This window comes from Eptatretus burgeri, chromosome 18, assembly GCF_056783735.1.
Source record: "Eptatretus burgeri isolate ZD-2024b chromosome 18, Ebu_testis_v1, whole genome shotgun sequence".
In the NCBI taxonomy this organism is placed as follows: Eukaryota; Metazoa; Chordata; class Myxini; order Myxiniformes; family Myxinidae; genus Eptatretus; species Eptatretus burgeri.
The window spans coordinates 4,200,253-4,225,481 of record NC_140978.1 but is presented as its reverse complement, the minus strand read 5'-3'; the positions used below and the strand labels follow the sequence as shown (position 1 = coordinate 4,225,481).

Genomic DNA, 25,229 nt, shown 5'->3' with positions numbered 1-25,229 from the left:
AACTGAGGAAGTGTGCAAAACCTCAAACAAGGCTTTTTTTCAGTTTACTGCATGAAGAAGGCCTCTCCTCAACCCACGTCAATGGGTCCCCTCAACCCACGTCAACCTAACAGCATGCTTGCCAAGCACGGGTTAGTGAGAACGAGCAGCTGTGGAATTGAACCCACACCAGCCGATGGATAAAGAAATAAGTCTAACTTCTCAACCAAGCAGCCACTCTGTAGATTGGTCACATGGATTATTTTTATTCTATACAGTGCTCCAATGCTAATGGAGGCACTTGGATAGATATCAAGTGCAAGACAAGGACATTAGTGGAGTTTCACATGCATTACAAAGGTATGAACAAATGGCATTTCAAACACAGTATCTGGGATGTGAACCTGGGATCCCATTATCATAATCCGAAGTGCCAAATGTGAATGCCGAATAGACCAAAATGGGTTTGCAAAAATTTGCATGAACACCATGAACACCTTGATTGGATAAAGGGGATGATGAGGATGGATCTCTTCTTAAAATTAACAAACGCAACCCTTCACGTTCTTAGCATCTCTCAGCAGGATGCCTCGTCTCAAGGTATGGTTCTCAATGACCGCAGATCGGTTGGTGCGAAGCAGACCTTGGGACTCAGTTTTATATTGCCTCAATTCAGGCATCGTTCCTTCCACCTTCATTCCTCTGTCCTCTTACAGCCTGCCTCAATCACATGTGTTCTTCCAGAATCCAACGCCTGATTACCCTAACCGAGTCTAAGGTGAACATTTTCCTCCATTCCTTCATCTCTATATTCTGTTGTCTGTGGAGCCAACTCCCCGAGTCTCGTCCTTCCCTCCAGTCGTTCAAGAGTACTGCCCATTGCAACCTCACACTTTTTTTCCCACAACTACTCTCCATTTCTCAATGACCACGTCACCCTCTATTCCCCAGCCCCCCTTTTCACATACGGTACATTTCCTTTCGACCACTCAACCACTCATGTGTGATAGATATCCTGGTTTGCCTGTTACTCTTTCATCCCTTCTGGGTTTGTAAATCTGGCGCTTAGGTCCTCCACAAGCCAAGATTTATATGTTGCAAGAAATTAATTAATTAATCCTCAGAATAAATAATACAACCCACCATTTAAAATCATTTTTCAGTGTTTTTAAAAAAAAAATTGCTCCTTTATCTCACAGCAGAATTGGTTTCCAACAGGTAAATAAATAAAAGCAAATCTAAACCTCACATCTGTAAAAACAAAAAAACAAAAAAAAACAAAAAACACAGGACGTGCCAATCGATAAGCGGTTCATCTTGCATGTGACCAAAATAAATGGAGAGCAAGTTTCCCAAAAAGGAGACAGGGAAATGAAAACAAGGAGGTGTTGACTTTAGGTCATCAGCTGTCACGTCTTTTAATATTAGTCTTTTGACCCCAAAAGGGTGCAATAAGAACCGGTAAAAAATATTTAGTGCAGGATCTGAATCCGGATCCGGATCCGATAATTTTTTTTAAGTGATTCTTCACCATTGAGTGATCGGGCTAAAACAATATATAGCACGATATTACAAAAAAGTTATGGACAGATTCACATGAAACTTGCTGAATGAGTTGGTTCGGTGACAAGGACAATTTGATTAAATTTCAGTTCACGTCCGAATCCAGATCCAGCCTATCAGTGGAATACAAAACGTAACCTAATCTTCCGAGTGGTCGTTGCACTCACATATGCAATTAAGTTCATGAATACCTCCTCCGACAAGGGCACTTAATTATTTTAAAAATAATCACTTCTCGATATTCTGAAAGAATGTAACACACACGTGATGGGCAAACCAACCTTTCCAATCTCTTTATCCTACGTATTATTCCTCTCTTCTCTTCTCCTCACTCTCCTCCCAAATCCCCCAAGCCCCTTCACCCCCTTCAGTCCTTCATTAGGCAAATGACGCATTTCCTCAGTCCCCATCATTCGAGGCCTAACCACAACCCCAGAATGTTAGACCTTATTTGCTCTCACTGATAATGACAGTATGGCAGAAATAATGGTTTTTTTCCATGACCATTTTGGATTTCGGGCCAAGGCGCAGGGGTATTGCTTTAAAGCTTTTGATTTAAAAGGATAAACGTTTATATATAAAGGTATTTCTCAATGTAATGACAGCAAGGGCACGTTGTAAGCCCGTGCATTTGTTATTAGGACTGGTGTGCATGAGTATTGGGTATTATGACAAACTTTTCATGACATTCGTGTCCATGTAATATGAGACGCAGGTGATGTTTGTGTTCAGTTTTATCAGAATGTTAAAAAAAGTTTTGTTTAACCTTTTATGCTCTCCTTTTTTTTTAATGCAAAAAGGCAATCCTCCTTTGAGAAATGTCAGAGATCAAACAGAGTGAACTAGAGGGGGAGCACTCGGTAGAGTGCAAAACCTCCGCCGCCAATACTGCTGGGTCACTTAAGTGAACCTGATATCCTATTCATTGTAGGTCAAAACGGATCAGACTATACTGAACCACGATTGAATAAACTAAACGAGATCGACGCGCATTTAGAAATGCCAAAAAAAATCGATTTTTTTTGGAAAAAAAAGTTGCAAAATTTTTTTTTTTCCTCTAACAAATTCTTTTTTTGGGGGGGGGTGGAAATCACTTAAAACATGTAGAAATGCAAAAAAAAATTCAAATACTTTCAAATAAAATCGATTTTTTTTGGAAAAAAAGTTGCAAATTTTTTTTTTTTCCTCTGACAAATTTTTTTTTTGGAGGGGGGGGTGGAAATCACTTAAAACATGTAGAAATGCAAAAAAAAATTCAAATACTTTCAAATAAAATCGAAATTTTTTTGAAAAAAAGTTGCAAAATTTTGCTTTTTTCTCTAACAAATTTATTTGTTTTTGGTTGGAAATCACTTAAAACATGTAGAAATGCAAAAGCAAAAATTCAAATATTTTTTCAAAATGGCCGCCATAGCAGCCATATTGGACTTTGGACCAAGTCCAAAATCTAATGGCATGATCCTTGGACCATACCTAATCCCCCCCCCCCCCACCAAGTTTCGTCGAAATCCGTCCAGGAGTTTTTCCGTAATACTGTTCACAAACAAACAAACAAACAAACAGAAAGGGGTGAAAACAGTTACCTCCATCCATCTTCGATGGCGGAGGTTAATAAACTGTTTATTTGTTGTTGTTTACGTAATCAAAGCTCGTGGAAGAGCCAGAACACAGAACTGATCAGGCTGCAAGATAACAAAAGGAACAGCAGGAGAAGGGGGAAATGCCAAAAGCAGGGCAGAGGGAGAAAATAGATTGATATGGACAAACGAGGGATGCAGGTAATGATGAGTAGGGAAGAACACAAGGGGTGGACAAGATGAACACAGAAGCAAAACTTTGGGAGGGGTGGGGGTGGTTTAACCAGTGAATGAAAGATCATGGTTTTGGATTGGGGATGATTTTAGATGGTGGTAAACAGAATCTTAAAGAGATGGAGGGAAGAATGAGCTTGAAGAGAAGATGGAAATTGGGTCCACAGGCAGGAAAAAACGAGGAACAAATAAGTGGATGTGAGCAGTGGTTTGGGATTTCTGCAGTTTCACGAGGAGTGGATTATTAGTGATTATACAAAGCATGGAGAGGGCACAGGGTCAGGTCAGGTCAGGTATGGGAGCATAAGCCAGAGAAGCGTGTCGCTCCGTCCACTTTCCGCCGGTACTCCAGGGGCCTCCGTCTGGCCATCCCCCAGGCAGATGCCAGGCCCATCCCCATCTCCTTGAGAGGATGGTCAACCTGCTGCAACCACGAGGCACGTGGTCGGCCCACTGGCCTCCTCCACTCATGAGACTCCCTCGCTGAGAGAATCTGGTGAGCAGGATCAGCATCAGGAAAACGAGCCACATGTCCATACAGCCACAGCTGGTGCTCACGGACTATGCAGGTAACAAATCTCATTCGAGTCTCTCTCAACAACTGCTCATTGGACACAAAGTCTGACCAGCGAGAGCCAAGGATTCTCTGAAGAGACTGGTGCCAAAGGAATTAATTCTCTGTCTCAGATCGCTGGTCACAGTCCAAGTCTCACATCCGGGGAGCAAAACTGGAAGCACCAAGGACCTGAAGACTTAGACTTTCATCCTCCCACACAGGTAATGGCAGCACCACAGCCCATGATCAAGTAAATCCATGACTCCCCAGGCCTGACCCAGACGTCTGTTGACCTCTGACTCACAGCCAGCAAAGACATGAATATCACTGCCAAGGTAAGTGAATCTCTCCATGACCTCAACATCCTCACCACAAACAGGTGCAGATGGGAGAGCAGCACCCAAGATGTCATTGAAAGCCTGGATCTTAGTTTTGACCCAGGAAACGCATAATCCTAGTGGCTCCAACTCCTCATTCAGCACCTCGAGGGCCCCCAAAAGGATATCTAGAGTCTCTGCAAAGATAACTGCATCATCTGTGAAATCAAGATCAGAGATCTTGACATTCCCAAACGATGCACAGCAGCTTGATCTCTCTGATACCCTCCCATGAATCCTGTCCATACAAGTGCTGAAAAGTGTGGGGGCCAGTACACACCCCTGATGAACTCCAGTAACAACTGGAAATAAGTCAGAGATGGTACCACCACATTTCACAGCACTTTCAGTACCAGAGTAGAGTTCATACATCAGATCGATCAGTTTTGGTGGCACCCCACAAAGACCAAGAATCCTCCAGAGGACATCCCAATTCACTGAATCGAACGTGTTACAGAGATCAACATAGGCTGCAAGCAGCCCTTGCCGAAACTGTCATCTGCGTTTGGTGAGGACGCGAACAGCAAGGATATGGTCAAGCTTTGACCCATTTGGTGTAAAGACCGACAACTCTGGACACTGGTGCTCAAGCAGATGGTGGCGAACTCTATCAAGAATTATCCCAGCAAAGACCTTGCCCAGCACTGAACGACACGCCACCCCTTGGTAGTTGATGCAGTTTTGACGATCACCCTTCCCTTTCCAGGAGGGTCAACAAGGCCGCTCTTCCAGTCAGTTGGGATGATGCCTGTGTTCCAAGCAGAGCACAGAACTGCATGCAACGACACAAGTGCAGCATTTCCACCCGCCTTGAGAAATTCAGCATGGATGCCACAGATCCCTGGAGCTTTAACCCATTTCACCTGGTTCACTGCAGCCTGTGTTTGCACAAATGAAGGTTGACCACAGTTGATTTGAATGTCAGCAATAGGGATCGTAACACCCCTGATGTCCAACTCAACAGCTGGTGGATCAGCCTGGTACAATCGCTCAAAATAACTGGCCCAGCGGGCCTTCATGTCAGATTCGTCTGTCAAGAGCCCACCGCTCTCTGCTCTAACTGCAGTACACCGAGGGATGGGCTTGGAGGAACACAATGTGCAAATTCCCCTGTAAGCAGAACGAGAATCACTTGATCACAGGTGATGCTCTACCCCCTCACAGATTCCTCCCACATATGCCTCCGTGTCCACCCTTACCGCACGAACAGTTTTACGCCTCAGCTCCCTGAACAGCTCAGCTCTGCCATTAATACTGGCCCTGTGACTCTGGTCAATGGTTTCCAGTGTCCCTTGAGAGACAAAATTCTTCTTCGCCCAACGGGGCGTTCCAAGACATCCACCTGCAACATCAAGGATGGTGGTGATGAAGACACTCCACAACTCTTCAGGATCATCCAAAGCACCCAGACCCCCCAAATCTCCACTCAGCCTGTTTGCAAACTTCCTAGCTGCCCACTCATCCTTGAAGTTGCCAACATCCCGCCTAGGCTGGCATCGTTCCATTCTCCTGGATTTAATCTGCAACTTCAGAGTTGCCACAACAAGCCTGTGGTCAGTGTTGTGGAAATGAGCACTCTGGTAGACCCTGCAGTTCTGGATCATCCTCCAGTAACAAACAATGAGCACATAGTCAATCTCCTTTGCCACACCGCCAGCGTTGAAATACTAAGTCCAGCGATCAGCCTGTGGGTGCTGAAACCATGAAGCAGCCACCCTTGGTCCATGACTTCTTGCAAAGTCAAGGAACTTAGTGCTATTCTGGTTCACAGTTACAGACCCATAGGGACCAACACACGTCTCATAACCATCCACTTCAGCTCCAGTCGATGCATTGACATCCCCCAAGATGAGAAGTGTATCTCGTCTGGGGCACTGATCAACCACAGACTCGAGCGTGGCATAGAATGCATCCTTCACGGTGAGATCACTCGCCTCAGTCCGAGCAAATGCAGAGATCAGGGAAATGACACCCAAGGAGTGACGAATCCTTAGTCTCATAATATGCTCCTTGACCAGTGTTACCTCAATTATCATTGGAGTCAGCTTATTGGACACAGCTGCAGCACCTCTTTGGGCATGGTAACCATCAGGGTGACTAGACTAATAGTAGGTGTAACAACTCACCATGATCTCAACGCAATCCTTTCTTCGAACCTCAGAGAGTGCTGCAATACCGATGTCCGTTCGCTTGAGCTCAGATAATAACAGAGACAGTTGACCATCCTCTCTTCAGGATCGGACATTCCAGGCACCCACCAGAAGGGACCGCCTCTGGTTAACCCAAGGACACCGCCATCTGGTGGATGACACCTCAGCAACACCCCGACACACACTTCCACAATCTGACCTGGGAAGGTTACCCTGTGGTTTTGCTCCTATCATCAAAGATTGGGGGTCCTAAAGGCTTTGCCCCAATCCCGTCATCCGGTGAGCTGCCCGGTGAAGGGCAGCTGCACAGGAGGTTCTCCCATGGAGTGGGTTTTCAGATTTTTGTTTGCTTTTAGAATGTTTTTGCGGAATGAAGGGTTTTACTGTGGCCGGAGTGAAAATCCTGCCACCAACCTCCTAATTAAAAGTAACTCAATTGCAGGAGGACATCCATAGACACAGTTGGGCACTAGACACGGATGGCCACTGGCTCACAAGAAGCTTCTCCGTCCTTTGTTTAGATATCGGTCTCACACAGGGTGCGAGACCAGAAAAGTGGTGGAAGAAGACAAAGAAACCAGTGACCTGTTAGCAATGGCGAAGTGATTAGCCGGTAGAATCAGCTTCATCGCGAGAGATTCCGATGATCTTGAAAGCCTTGGTTTCCATAGCACAAAGTTGAGCAAGAAGTGAGGCAGGGGAGCCAGTCCAGACTGGAGAGCAGTACTTTATAAAGCTGTGGATGAAAGTCTAATAGGTGCATATGAGTTCAGGTGTGCCAACATAGAAATGTTTGTCCCAGAAAGATCATGGCTGTCGTGAGTCTCAAAAGTTTGAGTGACTGAACTTTTTCAAGAGGGTTGGTAAGGAAGTTGATGGGATGTTTTTTTGCAGATTAAAGCCTGCTAGGTGGATAGGAGCGCAGATGAGCCAACGAAGGTCTTTGCATGATGGAGGATACCCATTCAGCATTTGACTTTGGAGGCCAACTTTGAAATGTGGCTTGCCCAAGAGAGATCATGGCTGAGAGTGAGATCCAAGAGTTTGAGTGACTGAACCTCTACGAGAGAGAGAGAGAGAGAGAGAGAGAGAGAGAGAGAGAGAGAGAGAGAGAGAGAGAGAGAGAGAGAGAGAGAGAGAGAGAGAGAGAGAGAGAGAGAGAGAGAGAGAGAGAGAGAGAGAGAGAGTGAGTGTGAGTGTGTGAGTGAGATTTTTCAGGGTTTAAAGACATATTCCAACTGTTTGACCAGTTTGTGATTTTGTCCAGGTCTGAACAGAGGTAAGAGGCCTGTCTGTCAGAGGGATGAGGGATGTCACGGCAGAGAGTGGAGTCATCATTAAAGAGAAAAAAAGGATTTCCCAGAGAGTCGGCAAGATCATTGTTGAAGTTTAGGAATAATATGGGGCCTAGAATCCTGCCTTGGGGAATTCCAGCCTTGTCAGGGAGAGGAGATAAAAGGATACCGTTGAGTGCCACATGTTGGCAAAGAGAGTGGTGGAAGTCAGTAATCCAAGAATTGAGTTGGCATTGGATTCCATCGGCACACAGTTGAGAGCACAGGGCAGGATGCCAAACTATATCGAAAACTCAAGATATGTCGAGAGAGACAGCCACGATCTCATGTCTGATATTGAGAGGCTCCACCATTGTTGGGAAAATGGAAGCAGCCTGTCCAATGCAGAGTGACCAAGTCTGAATCTGGATTGATGACCTGAGATGAGGCTGGTGGAGAAAAGGAATGATTTTATGTCAGCTGTGGTGTTGGATTCCATGATCTTGCTGATAAATGGAAGTAAGCTAGTTGGTTTGTATCGATGTTGAGGGGATCCATTTTTGCATCTTTTTATGTAATGCTGTGCTGTTGGCTCATTTCCTTGGAGATGGAAGATGATCTAGGGTAAATGATAGGATGAAAAGGGTAAAGATAGGATGTGCAAGAGCAGCAGAGCAGGTTTTTAGGACACTTGAGCTGATGCAGGCTGGTCCAGTTGCAGAGTTTTCCTCCAAAACTTATGGCCCCAACCCTCTTACTTCTGATTTCAGTTTCCTCTCTTTCTCTCTCTTTTCCTTTCTTGTTCATTCATTCCCATGCTGATTGTGCCCAATTATTGCCCCGTGACCCAACTGTCAGTTCAATATCGCTCTTCTATGAGCGTCACTCTTGTAAAGAGAGAGGAAAACAAAAAGGTCCAACATTGAAGCTTGAAAATTCTGGCTTGAACATGTCCTCTTCGGGATTATTGTTCTTGTTAACTTCCAAAAAAAAAAAAGGAAGAAAGAAAATGAATCTTGCGTCATTAACTTGTGATTACTTATTGAACAAACAATTATCTTACTTTGCAATCAATATGCTGATATAAAGCTGCCATTGTTCAATATATTCTGCTGTGTCACCAGATTGTTATGGAAAAAGAAAGGTTTCGTGAACAGTACTCAGTTTACACTAATGATGCCTTTTATCAACCACATTTAGCAGACATAAACTACCATAACAAATCAAAGCACATAATTAGATGTCCTAAGTGAAATACAAATACATCAAGTGATTACAAATGGCAGGCAGGCATTTAGCAATTTTCACATGCGATTTGAAATTTCCTCCGAAATAGACACAATACATGATTTCGCAACGTTGCTTTACTGCCATTTCCCGACTGGGACTTGTTTCATTAAAAATAATTACTTATGAACCAATGCTCGTCAAAGAACATTTTGACTCGAGCCACCAGTGGAAATTATTGTTTTGTCAAGTTAATTTGAGCTTTTCACCGAAAAGGGCACAAAGGGAATTAAACAGGCTGTTAGTCGATGGTACATCATCGCAAATGTCCACGTTTCCCACTGAAAGCAAACTTGAAAGATGGCAAAACGTTCCACCGGGAATAACCCATGATCAAATTTTGATTCAATTATTTTTTTCCTTTTTGACCCCTGTGACTCCATGGTCATGAACTTTGACCCCTGGGGCATGAACTGGGGTCAAATGCAATAAATAGTTACGTATTTCATGCGTCGCCCAATGTTGATTGCATATACAAAATTTCATTAAAAAAATGTTTTAAAATGTGCCCGAAATTGCATTTTTTGGTATTTGACCTGATGACTATGCCCCGAGACCCCAGGGCGTGGGGCCAAACGTGATGCTGCTCTCGCACCTTCTTGCCATGTCGTGAACATAACCAGCAAGTTTGGTGATTTTCTGCACAACGGTTTAGGAGGAGACAGTGTGATGAAGGGACAGACAGACGGAGCAGATTACAACATCCCCTGTTGTTTTTTGTTTTTTTAATGCCAAACAGGCCAACCCGAGCAGATAATGTCATGGGTGTGGTATTGCCACTATTGATCAATGATATTGTTGAAAGACAATCAAATGCTGTGCTTTATTATTTGGATTAATAGGTTATTTTTATTTTTATTTTTTTCAGATTGCTCGGAGACATCACAAGCAGGTGTGTTTTTAAAATGTCACTTTTAAAAACACCCATGATTGTCCACATTGAACTGCCACAGGAAATACACAACCACTTATCAGGCTGACAAGGAGCTGTGGGAAAATATAAACAGAAAACTAGAATGGCACTCTTCGACATTGCGACATCGACAGATATGCGTCTGTCCACATTATTACATCATTATACATAATTGTACAAACTTTGATTTTAATCCCTCCAGCTATTCTCAAACATCACATTTTTAGCTGACATGACCTCTGACCTTCACCTTGACCTCTTGCCCGCATAATCCAATCTGTTTATGTATACAACATTATACATACTTGTATCAAGTTTGACTTGGGTGCCTTCAGCCGTTATTAAGTTATCACGTGACCGAAAAGCTATCACGGACAACCTGAAAACATAATACCTCTTTGTCGGTTGATCATTGATCCAACTGCAAACTGTACTTGGAAATCAGCTCGAGTTAATAATAATTAATCATAACTTTCCAAGTTTCATGCCATCGATGTAAATTCACTCTCAGAGAGTGCATTCATCAGAGGCAAGGTGGTGATGCATTACTTTTGCCCTCTTAAAATAGCTGTTTTACTGGATTACATATACACCTGGGCTATATAGATACACAAATTGAGTCACCAAATCAAGATCGGCTTATTTAGGCGTGAGTAAAACATCAAGAATATTGTGGTTTACAGTTGTAGCAAAAATAAAATTAGAGTGCAACACAGCAATTATGGGCCAAATGGCCTCCTCATTTCCTTGTTTAAGGTCGTACATGATTGTGGGACCTCTCATTACACTCAGCGTAGTCCCACGAAGACTGTGGCCCCTTGGTATATTCGTTTCCATTCTGCATACGCAATATAAATATTTGAATGCACTTGCTTTGATTCCCGACCGAATCCACCTTCTAATGCAGAGATGCCAAAGCGCAAGCCAACCTCGCAGCCCTCTCCGTGTCGAGAGATTGATGCTCAATCACCCAAAACACAGTTATTTCATATTTTCACGTCAAGTTGATCCCAGCTATAAACCCTCATCCTGGCGTTTCACAGGCAGGTCGAGGCAAGTTGATGTTAAGCCGGATGACCCGGCTGCTGACAACTCTTGTTGGTGGATGTTGGAGATCCAAAGGTGTCTTTCGTGAAGAGTATGCGAATTATCACGAGCATAGTGAAAAATAATTACAAATCCATGCACTTTCAGTTGAGTATCCTGTGTCGGAGTGGCGACCCATCTAGAAACGTTTCTCAACTCGTCGTGATACACCCTGGAGCTCTGTAAAGAGTGTGCATGGCTCTCTTTAAATGTAAGGAGCACACAGTACATTTGCGAGATAAACCAGAGACACTGCTGTTACGCTCAATTTTAATTGGGCTACTTGGCTAGTTTGTCAATGAATGATATGAAACGCACAAACAATTTATTTATTTGTATGCAGCCTACGACTGCTTGGTTGCATCATTTTCATGGGGCATGGCTGTGCCGCTGATGCAACGCCCGTTACCAGCAGGCTGGTACTCATTTTTGCCGACCTCAGAAGAGTGACAAGGCTGAGTCAACTCACCTGGTGGTAATTCAACGGTGAAAAAAAAAAACAGGGGCTTGAACTCAAGACCCTAAGATCTAAAGGCAGCTACCTTTACCCTTAAGCCAACACCAGGCTTAAACACACAATGAAAATGCCAGATTATAGAGACGTAATAAACGAGAAGAGACCATAATTGATATCTTTCCTTATGAACGAACGAACGAACAAACAAACATGCAAGCACGCACGTCAAGTTCAATACTCAAGGGGCCAACTTCAGCCCATCCTGCAAGCCATGCATCAAACGGCTCACTTAAAGCAACAATGTATTGCTGCATTTCCAGAACTATTGGACAGTCGGATTATTATTATTATTATTATTATTATTATTATTATTATTATTTAAACAGAGGTGGAGGTTAATAAAATAACTCATAAATGGATCATGTGAATGACATAAGTCGTAAATTAGTGTGCATCATAAATGTCACGAGACCCTTTTCAGCGACATTCTCTCCCAGGTGGCCAGTGTGCAAATCGCTGTGCTTACAGGTTCCTCTTGTTACACTTAACTGTGGTTGAAGTTCATGAGATGTACAAGTGCTGTTGGGACCTTGGGATTTTGACCCTGTTGTTTTGGCTGTAATGTTTGCAGTGACGTGGCAGTGGAACTCCCCTTCACGCTCATGCATCCCAAACCCATTGAGGAACAGCCACTGCAGATCGCTGCAGGTCAGTCTGATGGTAGGGGTTGCTCACCACATGCAACACATTCAACGACGAGCTACAACGTTCATTTTTGAAAAGAAAAAAAAAAAAAAAGGAACTTTTTTATTTTACAACTTGTCAGGATTACTCAAAATACACTGAACATAAGATAAGTATGGACAGCTGGAGTAATAGTTGGCATTTGCTATATCGTGCCAGCATGCTGCTAAAACGATTTGCAGATGGATTGGGATCAAAGCCCAAGCCATTCCTATCCCTGGAATACATTTTGCTGTTGACGAACTCAAAGTATGTCTGTTACAGTTACACCTACCTGCGATACCCCGGCCGACGTGGACCTGATCAACTTTGACATAAGGTGGGCATTTTGTCAAGACAGCGACATGAATATTTTAACGTACACTACGCTGAGCCCAACCGGACTCAAACCTGTTGATGCCAGAATTAACACTGCATGATGGCCTGATCGTGGAGATTTGAATTTAAACTGGTAGGTTGGGGAACGTTAGAATTCTCCATTTGGTTGCAACTTCCGAGAACGCAACTCACATGAGCGCATTGGCAATTCATTCGTGCATGGAGAAACAGTCGACCCCACAGTCACTGGGATAAAGAGTCAAACAGAGTGTAATGAAATGAGGACAATAAATCAGGGCAGGAAGCAAGTCTTCTTTTCTTCTTCATCATTCATATATGTAGTACAAGGATGCAGGGGAGGATAATTCATTGGCTGAGGGCTGTGCCATTGATGCAATACCCTCTGCTGCTTATGGCAGGAATTTTGAATTTGCAGATGGTGCCAGCGATAGCTCACCTACTCATCCTGAAGGACATCATGGGATCTTTAAAGTCCACCAACAAATTCTGGCAGACAAGATTCCCGTTTAACATTCATCCGAGGGACATTGATGAATCACTCCGCCTGTGAAACACTGGGCTGACAGTTTATAGCTGGGTCGGTAATCAAAACCAGGTTGGACAGCTTAGAGGTGAGTGAGCATACCTAATAAGTCTAGGCCATCCTGTCAACCCAGGAAGCAAATGGAATAACAACAATAATAGCAGAAATAACAATGAAGATGTTGGTGTCGCGTACATTATACTCAATCCTTATCAACATGGACTCACTCGAGAGTTAGTTGGACACACAGAAGGAGAAAAGGGTTCGAAGAGACTGGAGGAATAAAAAAATTTTTTAAATAATAATGGGCTGGTTCAGGCCTGGTCAAGCCGAGCGAAGCACCTTGGCCTACACAGTATTCGGTGGTAGGAGCAGAGAACTATTTCTTCACACACTTCGTGCATTGAGGTGGGTCTCCAGCTGGTCTGGGTGAACTTTCCACTGGCATCCCCAGGATCATGGGCCCGGTTCCTCCTTTCGCCGGAGTCGTCCCGATAACCCCCCAGTAATGCTCCGGGAAGGAGTCCTGCTGAGGAATTCTTTGGAGAGGCTGAGAGAACTCACATATGCTCCTCACCCTGGGGTCTTGATTCAACTGCTCTGATGCAGACCTCACCAATTGGATTCCCAGCTCAACTGCCGATTCTCACCCAAAACTCAGTTAAGTCATCGCTCGCCAAATATCCTCAGGCACGCTCGCTTGGCTCAAGCACACCGTTGATTGGACTGATTCAAAAGAACATGCGCTCCATTCGGTTGGAGGTGTTAGTAGCGAGGCCAGTGAGTATAAGGAGGAACACGGTATTGATCAAATCAATAAACAAGTCGAGATACGTTCAAAGTACACCACCCCCATTCCAAATAGATGAACAAATCCTCCAGTACGTGACATTGCCGGAGCGCCTTCAGCACATGGCGAGAGATGGAATTGGGAGGGAGCAGTGTACAATAATAATTGATAGATAAATACGTTAAAATGCATAATTAAAAATAAATAAATAATTATCGTAAAATAATGGATTTCTTAATCAATTGGCTAATTGCATACCCAAACTACCACCTTTTCATCCAACTCTGTAATTTTTTGAAAATTAAGTAATTTATCGAAAAATGTATAAATAATCGATTAATTGATTAATCAATAAATCAAAAATACCCTTTTTTATAGCCAAATCATTTGTTCAATGTCATGTTCGAATATCATTTTCCTCATTCAAAAGGTGCCTGAGATATTTTCCGGATGAGAAATAAAATAAATAAGTAATAAATGGATAATAATTAAGTAATTGATGAACTAATTGATTAATCAAAAATAAAAAGATATTGTTTTTGCCAAAGCACATCTTCACTTTTGTCCCCAAATTTCAGATTCCTAACTCAAAGGATGGCTGAGATATCGCCCGGAAAAACAAGAAAGAAAGAAAGAAAGAAAGAAAGAAAACGGAGTAAAAACTGAGTGCTTACTCCCTTCCTTCAGTGCCTGGCGATGAAGTCATGCATCAACTGGATGTGGAATTGGGAAGGAGCGGTGTACAATGAGAAAGAAGCATATTTAACAGTGAAAATGTGATTTATTTATTTATTTTGGATGCACTATGAGGCTCGTATGAGAGCGAACACACAACGCACAGCAAGGGGGGGGGGGCATGAGACAAGAGGGGCCGGAGTGGGAAGGACAACACAGTAGGGAACAGAGACATTCGGAGATCTGTGGAAGGGAGAGGGATGGGGCGGGGAACACGGGGTATATAAGATGGACACCACAGGGACTTTCAGGAAGGAAGGCAGGGAATTGAAGGAGGTGGGTTTGGGGTGGATTAACGGGGGAGGAAAAGATCGAGGTTTTGGATGGGGGAAGACAAGAGGTGGAGGTGAACAACTGTCTTGAAGGCCTGGAGGGAAGAATGGGATTGAACAGAATGTGGGAGTTTATTGCAAAGGCGGGAAATAAGAGGAATGAAAGAGTGAATGTGAGCAGTGATTCGTGATTTTGGTAGTTTTACCAGAAGGTGGTTGCTAGCGGACCTTGAGTGCCATGCTGAAATATGGTGGAGACTTATCGCAGACAGAGCGGGGGGGGGGGGGCGAGACCGGACAGGAGATGGTAGAAGACAGAAAGACCACCGACCTGCCTGCGGTGAGAGAGAGAGTGAGAGGCCCAAAGACTCAGCCTCATCGCGGGATATACCAATGATCTGAAATGCCTTGGTTTGCACAGAGTGAAGCCGAGAAAGGTGAGAGGCAGGAGCACCAGCCCAGAGCAGAGATCATGCTGTGGAAGAAAGCTTTGTATGTGGTCTCGAGCTCAGGTGGACCGAGGAAGGACTTTGCACGACGGAGGATTCCCAGTCGGCGACTGGCTTTTGAGGCGAGGTTGGAAATGTGACTTTCCCAGGAAAGGTCATGGCAGATAGTGAGACCCAGAAGCTTGAAAGAAAAGACTTCTTCCAGAGGATTGTTGAGAAAGTGGATGGGGGGGGGGTTCGAAACTGTCCTTTCGAAGAGACATAGTGAGAGTGAGATTTGTCCGGATTGAAAGACATGTTCCACGTGTTGGACCAGTTTGTGATTTTATCCAGATCTGCAGTGAGCGAAGAAGTTGTTGCTTGCTGGTCTGAGGGATGACAGATGGTACAGCAGAGGGTGGAGTCGTCGGCAAAGAGAAATAGAGGATTTTCCAGAGAGTCGGAGAAATCATTGATGAAAACCAGAAAAAAAACTGGGCCCAGAACGCTACCTTGAGGAACTCCAGCCTGCACAGGAAGAGGGGATGAAAGAACTCCATTTAGGGCCACACGTTGACTGCGACAGGAGAGGAAGTCTGCGAGCCATGAGTGGAGATGGCCTTTGGATACCATGGGAAGAGAGTTTGGTGAGTAGTGCAGGGTGCCAGACTGTGTCAAAAGCACGTGATATGTCCAGGGATACGGCTCGGATTTCCTGTCTGGCATTGAGGACCTCCATCCATTGATGGGAGAGCAGAAGCAGCATATCCAGGGTGGAGTGACCAGGTCCGAAACCAAATTGATGATCGGAAATCAAACCATTGGAGAAGAGGAAGGATTTACAGTCTGAAGCGATGATGGATTCCATAACCTTGCTGATGATTGGGAGAAGGCTGATTGGTCTGTGGTTACAGGGATCTGTTTTTGCACCTTTTTTATGCAGGGCAGTGATGTTAGCAGATTTCCAAGCAGATGGCAGATGACCTTTTTTTTTTTTTTTTTTTTTTTTTTTTTTTTTTTGTATACCTTGGTCGAGGCTCGTATGAGAGCTAACACACAACTCACAGCAAGGAGGCATGAGACAAGAGGGGCGGGAGTGGAAGGGACAAAACATTGGGGAACAGACACAGGTGAACTGTGGAAGGGAGAGGGATGGGGATGGGACGGGGAACATGGCGAGGGGAAGATGGACATTAAAGGGACTTTCAGGAAGGAAAGCAGGAGAATTGAAGGAAGTGGGCTTGGGTGGATTATCGGGGGTAGAAAAGTTCGAGGATTTGGATGGGGGAAGATAAGAGGTGGTGGTGAACAGCTGTTTTGAAAGCCTGGAGGGAAGAATGGGAAAGAATAGAGTGAGGAAGTTGCAAATGGGCAAATGGGCAAAGTTGCAAATGGGCAAATGACCTTGGGCAAATGAGAGGGTGAATAGAACAGAGAGAGGGTGAGCAAGAGCAGAAGAGCAGGCTTTGAGGACACGTGGGCTGATGCCGTCTGGACCGGTTGCAGAATCTGAATCGAGGTTTGAAAGCAAGCTCTCCACCTTGTCAGGAGAAAAGGATACAGAGTCCAGGGACAGTTGGATGCGACTGCGTAAGGTGAGCAGAGAAAGTGATGGGTTTAGGACACAAGATTTAGCTGCAAACACCGAGTTTAGACATTCAGCTTTATCACGTGTGGAATCAGCAGTGCGGCCATTTGAGGTAAGGGAGGGGATGGAGGGGAACATACACCAGAAACAGATTTGATTAAACGCCACCAGGATTTTGAGGAGGGAGAGAGGTTTGAGAGTTCAGACTTGAGATGAGAAAGACATTGTTTTCTGGCTCTCCTGAGGGTAGATACACACTTGTTCCGAGCTTTATGGAAGGAACTGAGATTGCCGTCAGTTGGGTTTGCTTTCCATGAGGCAAAGGCAAGTTGTTTCAGGAGAACTGCCTCGCCACAAGCTTCAGTGAACCAAGGGCGGGAGGAAGGGTAAGACAACTGAACACGAGAGGGGATAAATCTGTGCATGAGGGAGAGCAAGTTTCTTTGAAAGAATTCCCAGGATGAGTTGATGTTTGAGAAAGTAGTGATGGGAGACCAGTCTGTAAGTTTGATGGATGCTCGGAGACCCTGCCAGTCGGCTTGAGTGAAATGCCAGACTCGACGGCGGTGAGGTGGTTCTCTGATAACAGCCAGAGAGATGTCCACTTTGACAAGGACGTGGTCAGAAGAACCAATTGGAGCGAAGGAAGAGCAGCAGATATTGTCAGGGAAATTTGTCAAAATCAGATCCAGAAGAGATGGAGTACCATTGGTTGAGATCCGGGTCGGGAAGTTGACCGATTGAGTCAGTCCTAATGAGTAGCAGAAAGCTTTTGTTGAGGTGCCATGACAGGTGAGAGAGGTACCCACACCGAGCCAACTGGCGTGATGACAATTGAAGTCACCACATAAGAGGAACAGAGAGTTTGCATGAGAAGATAGAAGATGGTCCATGTTTTCGGATAGTGAGGTGTAGATGGAGTCATCACTGTTAGGTGGACGGTACAGTACACATATAAACATGAGGTAGGAGTGGAGGGGAAGCCGTAGCCAGAGGTATTCCTGGGGGTGTGGGGGAGTGAGAGCAGTGCATGGAGAGTGAGGAATAGAGTCTTCGATGAGGAGAGCAACACCTCCACCAGGACGAGGATCAGGTCTGTCATACCGTAAGAGGGAGTAACCGGGGAGAGATACTTGGGAGTTAGACACGTCTTGGGAGAGGAAAGTTTCTGTTCGGCAGATTATGTCTAGTTTGTCAGTGGCAACCTGTATGGAAAGATCTGAAAGGCTTGAGCGAAGGCCCCGGATATTTGAGGTCCACACTTTTAATGAAGAGGTAGGGGAGGAGGCTTTGGGTGCAGGGGGTGGAGGTGGAGGGGGAGGGTGGGACAAGCGACGAGGGGGGGAGGTAAGGAGGGTTGTTGAAAGAGTGTGGGGTATTGCAGAATAGCTAGGGGAGGGGGCCGAATGAGGAGGAGAAAAGGCTCTGTGGTGCTGGGGGAGAGGGGGACAAGAGACAAGGAAGAAGGAAGTTGAGGATTTGAGGAGGTGGAGTGAAAAGATGGAGGTGAGAGGGCAGTGGAGGGAGGCAGCTTGGCAACTTTGAGAAGGATGAGTGAGGGGATGAAAGGTGGGAGAATGGTGAGGGGGGAATTTTTGATTGAGGTGAGAGGGAGGTTTGGAGGGAGAAGAGTGGGATGGTTGCTTTGAGAGTGAGAGTGAGGGGTGAGGGGGGTGAGTTGACACTGAAGTTGGAAAAAAAGAATGGTTGATGGAAAGCGAACATCCATGCCAAACTGTGGTTTTTAAAAGTTTTAGGTCAGAGATGCGATTTAACACAATTCTTGATGGATGCAATGAAGGCGAATTCAGAGAATGGAGAGAAGAAACGCTGTCACAGTTGTATTTTTTCGGCAAGGAATGAAGGAGAGCTCGAAATGAGAGCAGTCTGTTAAAATAGCAGAAGAGTAGTGCATTATGAAACAGTAATGAGTACCACATGTGTGAGAGAGGAAGATGAAGCATTATAAGATATCATTTTTGTTATTATTATTATTAATGTTTGAGAGAGTTTTCAACAGATTAGGTTATGGAAGTGTAGAAAAAAATCGAGGAAGAAGACGAGGAGGAAGATAAGAGGAAGAAGAAGAAAAAGCAGAATCGGGAGGTCAGCGTGTTGTTGTTGTTGTTGTTGTTGGGTATTTTTTTTTTTGAGATAAGAAAGAGATTAGTTGGGAGAATGGGGGATGTTAGGAAAGTGGGGAGGATGAAAATTGAAGGTAATGGGGAGAAAAAAAAAAAAAAAAAAAAAAAAAAAAACGATCGAACATCGAGTGGAACCGGTAGGCCTCAAGCCAAGGCCAAGGCCGAGGCCTCAAACACCCGGTAAGAACGTCGACAAAAATACTCACAAAATAGCACGATTTTTGAAACAAAACCGAACTTGGAACACACATAGAGAACATTGTACTTTACGGTACTTCTACATATCGATGGTCCCCTGTGCCAGTGCGCATGCGCAGCCTGAGCCGGAGCCAGGGATGTTGTGGGCGTTTCAACCTGTTCAATACTTGTTTGATTATTGTCGTTCCACGCTAATAAAGTGGTGGAACAAATTGAACTCTGTTCTTATTTATAATCAAACAACTTGATGCAGTCGAGTAAAGATCGTCGGTGCTGAGGAGGACACGTCTGGGTGAAAACGGACCATGAGAACGTCGACAGTGAGTTTGGATTTCTCGGGTACTGTACCCAATCTTCGCCCCCAGGACACTGTACACACGTGTGCATCACCGAAAATAGAACGTTTACTCCAGAATAACTGTTCCTATGGCGCCGGTGGAAGCAGAGTGCCCGATCGAGGGTTGTGACTCTATGGCTACACACGCAGAGGCGGCAGTGGTGGCCGCCATGTTGAGTATACACGCCACTGTGCACGTCGCCGCCCCCAGGGCGGCGAGCTCGAATGCCAAGATGGAGAAACTCAAGCGTCCCTCCATAGCACTGGCCGGAACGGGCGAGGCCTGGTCGTACTTCATAACCCGCTGGGGCGAATACAAAACAGGTACTAAGCTTGTCGGACCCGACATAGTCGCGCAGCTACTGGAGTGCTGTGAGGAGGAGCTGAGAAAGGACCTCACTCGCGCGGCGGGTAGGAGCCTCGTGGGCAGCGATGAAGAAGACGTCCTCGCCGCCATGAAGGCGCTCGCCGTCCGGACGGAGAACACGATGGTAGCTCGAGTGGCCCTGTCTAACATGCGGCAGGGACACGAGGAGCACGTCCGGTCGTTCCACGCCCGCATCAAGGGGCAGGCGGACACGTGCAAGTATGAAATGAAGTGCACCAAGGTGGGGTGCGATCAGGTCAATGACTTCACAGAAGAGATATTGCTCAACGTAGTTGCCCGTGGCATCGCGGACCAAGCAATACAACTTGACCTACTCGGTGAGAAGAACCAGGACATGCCATTAAAGGACATGATAGAGTATATCGAGGCCAAAGAGTCTGGAAAACGCTCGGCATCGCGCCTGCTTGACACTCAGAGCACAGACGCGATCAGTATTTCGTATCGGCGGGGAAGGCAACAGGACGTCCGCGCCAGAGTAGGAGCCAGGCCGGAAAAACGGAAGGCCAAGCCCGAAGGAGTATGCATCTACTGCGGCGAGGTGGGCCACGGCAAAACGCCTCAATGGCACGCCAGACGCGCCGAGTGCCCCGGATACGGTAAAAAGTGCCGGAAGCGTGACCGCCAGAATCACCTCGACAAGGCGTGCCTGGGCGGCCGATCGGCAAGACCCCCATCTAAGGAGACCGACTGGATGTACGACGAGCAGGCGGCAGCCTTCGTCGAGCTATGCACGGTCACCATGGCCAGCACAGAGGACGAAATGCGCGCGCTTCCCCTCGCTCACCACCTGTACGATGATATGTGCGATAAGTGGATGAAACGCATATCCGACCCGCAGCCATACGTCAACCTCACTCTCACCAACAAGCGCGAGGATTACAAAGTGCTGGGTTTTAACCTCCTGAAACACACCCGCGCGGTAACCCTACCCGCTATGGCAGACATGGGGTGCCAGAGCTGCCTGATCGGCATTAAAGTCGTCCAACAAATGGGCCTGAGTACCGAGGACCTCATACCTGTATCCATGACCATGAAGGCCGCAAACAACAAAGGAATTCGTATCCTCGGAGCCGTGGTAGTCAGATTCGCCGGTAACAGTGACGATGCTCGGAGATTGGAGACGCGCCAAATCACGTATGTGACGGACTCTTCAGACCGCATATTCCTCTCCCGCGTGGCCTGCATGGACCTGGGAATGATCTCGGACAGATTCCCGACACTCGGAGAGGTGAATCTGACGACCTCGGAATTGTGCGACTGCCCGCGACGCGCGGAGCCGCCGACCAAGCCGACCGCACTCCCCATGCCAGCAACCGAGGCCAACAGAGAGGCACTACAGTCACATTTACTCAGGATGTATGCTCAGAGCACATTCAACACGTGCCCACACCAGCCACTACCGAGAATGACCGGCCCGCCACTACGTCTTATGCTCAGTGAGAACGCGACACCGGTTGCCCACCACACTCCCATCTCCGTGGCCATACATTGGCAAGATGAGGTAAAAGCAGGCCTTGACAAGGACGTTCGGCTCGGCGTGTTGGAGGAAGTACCCGTCGGCACGCCAGTGACATGGTGTCACCGCATGGTAATTTGCGCGAAAAAGAATGGCAAGCCGCGACGCACCATCGACTTTCAGGCCTTGAACAAGCATGCGTTCCGCGAGACCCACCACACCCAATCCCCGTTCCACCAGGTGAGACGCATACCTAACGGGAAGCGCAAGACAGTATTTGACGCATGGAACGGTTACCATAGCGTCCGCCTACATGAGGACGACCGCCACAAGACGACCTTCATCACTCCATGGGGGTGCTACCGGTACCTATCTGCCCCACAAGGGTATATGGCATCGGGGGACGGTTACTCACGACGATACGATGAGATCGTCGTGGACATTGGTAACAAGACCAAGTGCGTAGATGACACGCTATGGTCAGACACGATTGAGGGGAGCTACTTTCTGGCGGTCCAATGGCTGGATATATGCGGCCGGAATGGAATCGTCCTCAACCCGGAGAAGTTTGTCTTCAACGCACCCACGGTGGACATCGCGGGCTTCACCATCACCATGACCGACGTGCGACCGTGCAGCCGCTACCTGGAAGCAATCCACGATTTCCCACAACCGCGTAACATCACCGACGTCAGATCGTGGTTCGGGCTTGTCAACCAGGTGGCATACGTCTTTAGTATGGCCGAACGAATGCAGCCATTCCGGAAGCTCCTGAAAAGTGGAGAACGCTTCCAGTGGTCCATGGAGTTAGAGGACATATTCCGCGAGTCGAAAGACGTGATCGTACAAGAAATCGAACATGGTGTCCGCATATTTGACAAAACTAAGCCAACATGCATCGCCATGGACTGGTCGAAGGAGGGAATCGGATTCTGGTTGCTTCAAAAGCACTGCCGATGCGTGCCAGTTAGACCATTCTGCTGCACTGATGGATGGAAAATAACCCTGGTCGGCAGCAGATTTACACACGCGGCAGAATCCAGATACGCGCCCATAGAGGGCGAGGCTCTCGCAGTCGCAGACGCCTTGGACAAGGCGCGCTACTTCGTACTGGGCTGCGAGAACCTGATCGTTGCGGTAGACCACAAACCACTGCTGAAACTCCTTTCGGACAGAGCACTTGACGACATACCCAACCCCCGCCTCAGGAACCTCAAGGAGAAGACCCTGCGTTATCGCTTCCGCATCATACATATCCCGGGCATGAAGAACAAGGCGGCAAATGCCATGTCGCGCAGGCCGGTTGGCACCACGCGACCTCCACTCATGAACCTTCCAGATGGCAATGCCACCATAGCGACCCACCTCCAACCAAGCACGCACACCGACGTCCTGTCTCTCCTATGCCAAACTGAGCCGGAGTATGACGACGACGTCTAGGAGGACAACCTGGCATGGTGTGCCGCGGGCCTCGAATCATTGCGATCAGTAACATGGGATCGCGTCAGGGAAGCCACCAGCAGCGATGGCGATATGCACATATTGGAGGGAATGACAATGAACGCCATCCCCGACTCAAAAATCGAGATACCAGAGACAATTCGCGACTATCACCAGTACCGCGAGAACATTACATCGACAGATGGAGTGATCCTATACAAGGACCGAGTAGTCATACCACCCTCACTCCGCGGCGATGTGCTGAGCGCCCTACACGCTGCCCACCAGGGCGTATCAATGATGACCGCCCGCGCAGAATCCTCTGTATTCTGGCCAGGCATGTCGGCCGACATCAGCACCACTCGGAAAAACTGCGAACACTGCCACCGGATGGCACCATCACAGCCTGGAGCGCCACCAACTCCACCTATCCTGGTCGTTTACCCCTTTCAGGCAGTGTGCTCGGACTTCTTTGTACACAGGGGTGCACACTACCTTGTGACGGTGGACAGATACTCGAACTGGCCGATCATCTCAAAGTCGACGGGTGGCGCCGCCGGACTCATAAACCACTTACGTTGCGTCTTCGTGATGTACGGGACACCAGAAGAGCTCGCGTCGGATGGGGGACCGGAGTTCACCTCCACCGAGACCAGGTCATTCCTGCACAGATGGGGCGTACACCACCGCTTGTCATCGGTGGCCTTCCCTCACAGCAACTGTCGCGCAGAGATTGGAGTTAAGACAATGAAACGACTTATCACAGACAACACCAGCCCGCAGGGAGAACTTGACACTGACACTGTGCAGAGAGCGATACTACAATATCGTAACACGCCTGACCCTGACACGAAGATCTCCCCGGCAATGTGTGTCTTCGGCCGCCCGATACGCGATTTCATCCCAATTATCCCCGGGAAGTACAGACGCAACGACACTTGGCATGAGACCCTGAAAGCGAGGGAGGAGGCCCTCCGCAAACGTCATATCCGCACAGCCGACACCTGGGCAGAACACACCAAACGCCTTGCGCCACTTGCTGTAGGGGACCTAGTCCGCGTACAGAACCAGACAGGATTCCACCCAAAAAATGGGACAAGACAGGCAGTATCGTGGAGGTACGCCAACACGACCAATACGTGATCAAGATCGACGGCTCGGGCAGAGTCACACTTCGGAACAGGAAATTCCTGCGCAAGTTTAGCCCAGTTCGCAATGACCAGCTGCCACCCCGGTCTATCTATGATGATCTAGCAACCTGCATCACTGTACCTGTACCCGTTGTAACACCGCAACTGCCTGACCTCGACAGCGAACCCGTGACATCTGCGATGCCAACGGGGCCCACGCCGGCACTGACGTCAGTATGCACACCCCGGCGCAATACGACACCCGTTTCAGACACGCCAGCAGCACCAGGACGAGGCACACCGAGGCGCGCGATCCTTCAGACGCCACCATCGGCCCCTGAAACCCCGAGAGCCTAATCCCCACTGGGGCCCGATGTGACACCACCAGCACCAGCAATAGGTCAACGCCGATCCACCAGAGCGACCAGCGTGCCTGCCTGGCACAAGGACTACTCCATGGAATAGTCACACGATGGGCAATATAAACTTTTGTTCATTCATTAAACTTAATATTTTCTCAGCCTTTATCTATTAACATAATAAAGACTCGGAGGGAGATAGAGAACATTGTACTTTACGGTACTTCTACATATTGACGGTCCCCTGTGCCAGTGCGCATGCGCAGCCTGAGCCGGAGCCAGGGATGTTGTGGGCGTTTCAACCTGTTCAATACTTGTTTTTTATTGTCGTTCCACGCTAATAAAGTGGTTGAACAAATTGAACTCTGTTCTTATTTAACACAGTAACATGTTGGTGAGAAAATTAAACAATTAAAATGGGACAAATAACGACCGGAAACAACTTTGAGAACATCAACAGAGAGCTCCGAAGGAGACCTCTCGTCGCTCCAAACCCGGATTCGGTTTGACGCCACCAGGATTTTGAGGAGGGAGAGAGGTTTGAGAGTTCAGACTTGAGATTAGAAAGATGTTGTTTTCTGGCTCTCCTGAAGGTAGATACACACTTGTTCCGATCTTTGTGGAAGGAACTGAGATTGCCCTCAGTTGGGTTTGCTTTCCATGAGGCAAAAGCAAGATGTTTCAGGACAACTGCCTCGCCACAAGCTTCAGTGAACCATGGGCAGGAGGAAGGGTAGGAAAACTGAATACAAGAGGGATAGATCTGTGCAGGAGGCAGAGCAAGTTTCTTTGAAAGAATTCCCAGGATGTTGATGTTGGAGAAAGTAGCGATGGGAGACCAGTCTTGAAGTCTGATGGCTGCTCGGAGACCCTACCAGTCAGCCTGAGTGAAATGCCAGACTCGA

General features: G+C 46.9%; 1 protein-coding gene across 3 annotated transcripts in view; it reads left to right on the top strand.

The window, feature by feature from the left end:
• The window catches only part of LOC147008496 (beta-arrestin-1-like), a 45,937-nt gene that overhangs the window by 15,417 nt on the left and 5,291 nt on the right, over positions 1-25,229 (top strand). For 2 of the 3 annotated variants that reach the window (XM_085863607.1, XM_085863606.1), the window contains exons 15-17: positions 9,866-9,889; positions 12,085-12,173; positions 12,462-12,516. In XM_085863607.1, the coding sequence (XP_085719733.1) occupies positions 9,866-9,889; positions 12,085-12,173; positions 12,462-12,516 (168 nt within the window). The remainder of the gene's footprint in view (positions 1-9,865; positions 9,890-12,084; positions 12,174-12,461; positions 12,517-25,229) is intronic. The other variant, XM_085863608.1, reaches the window with a different exon arrangement.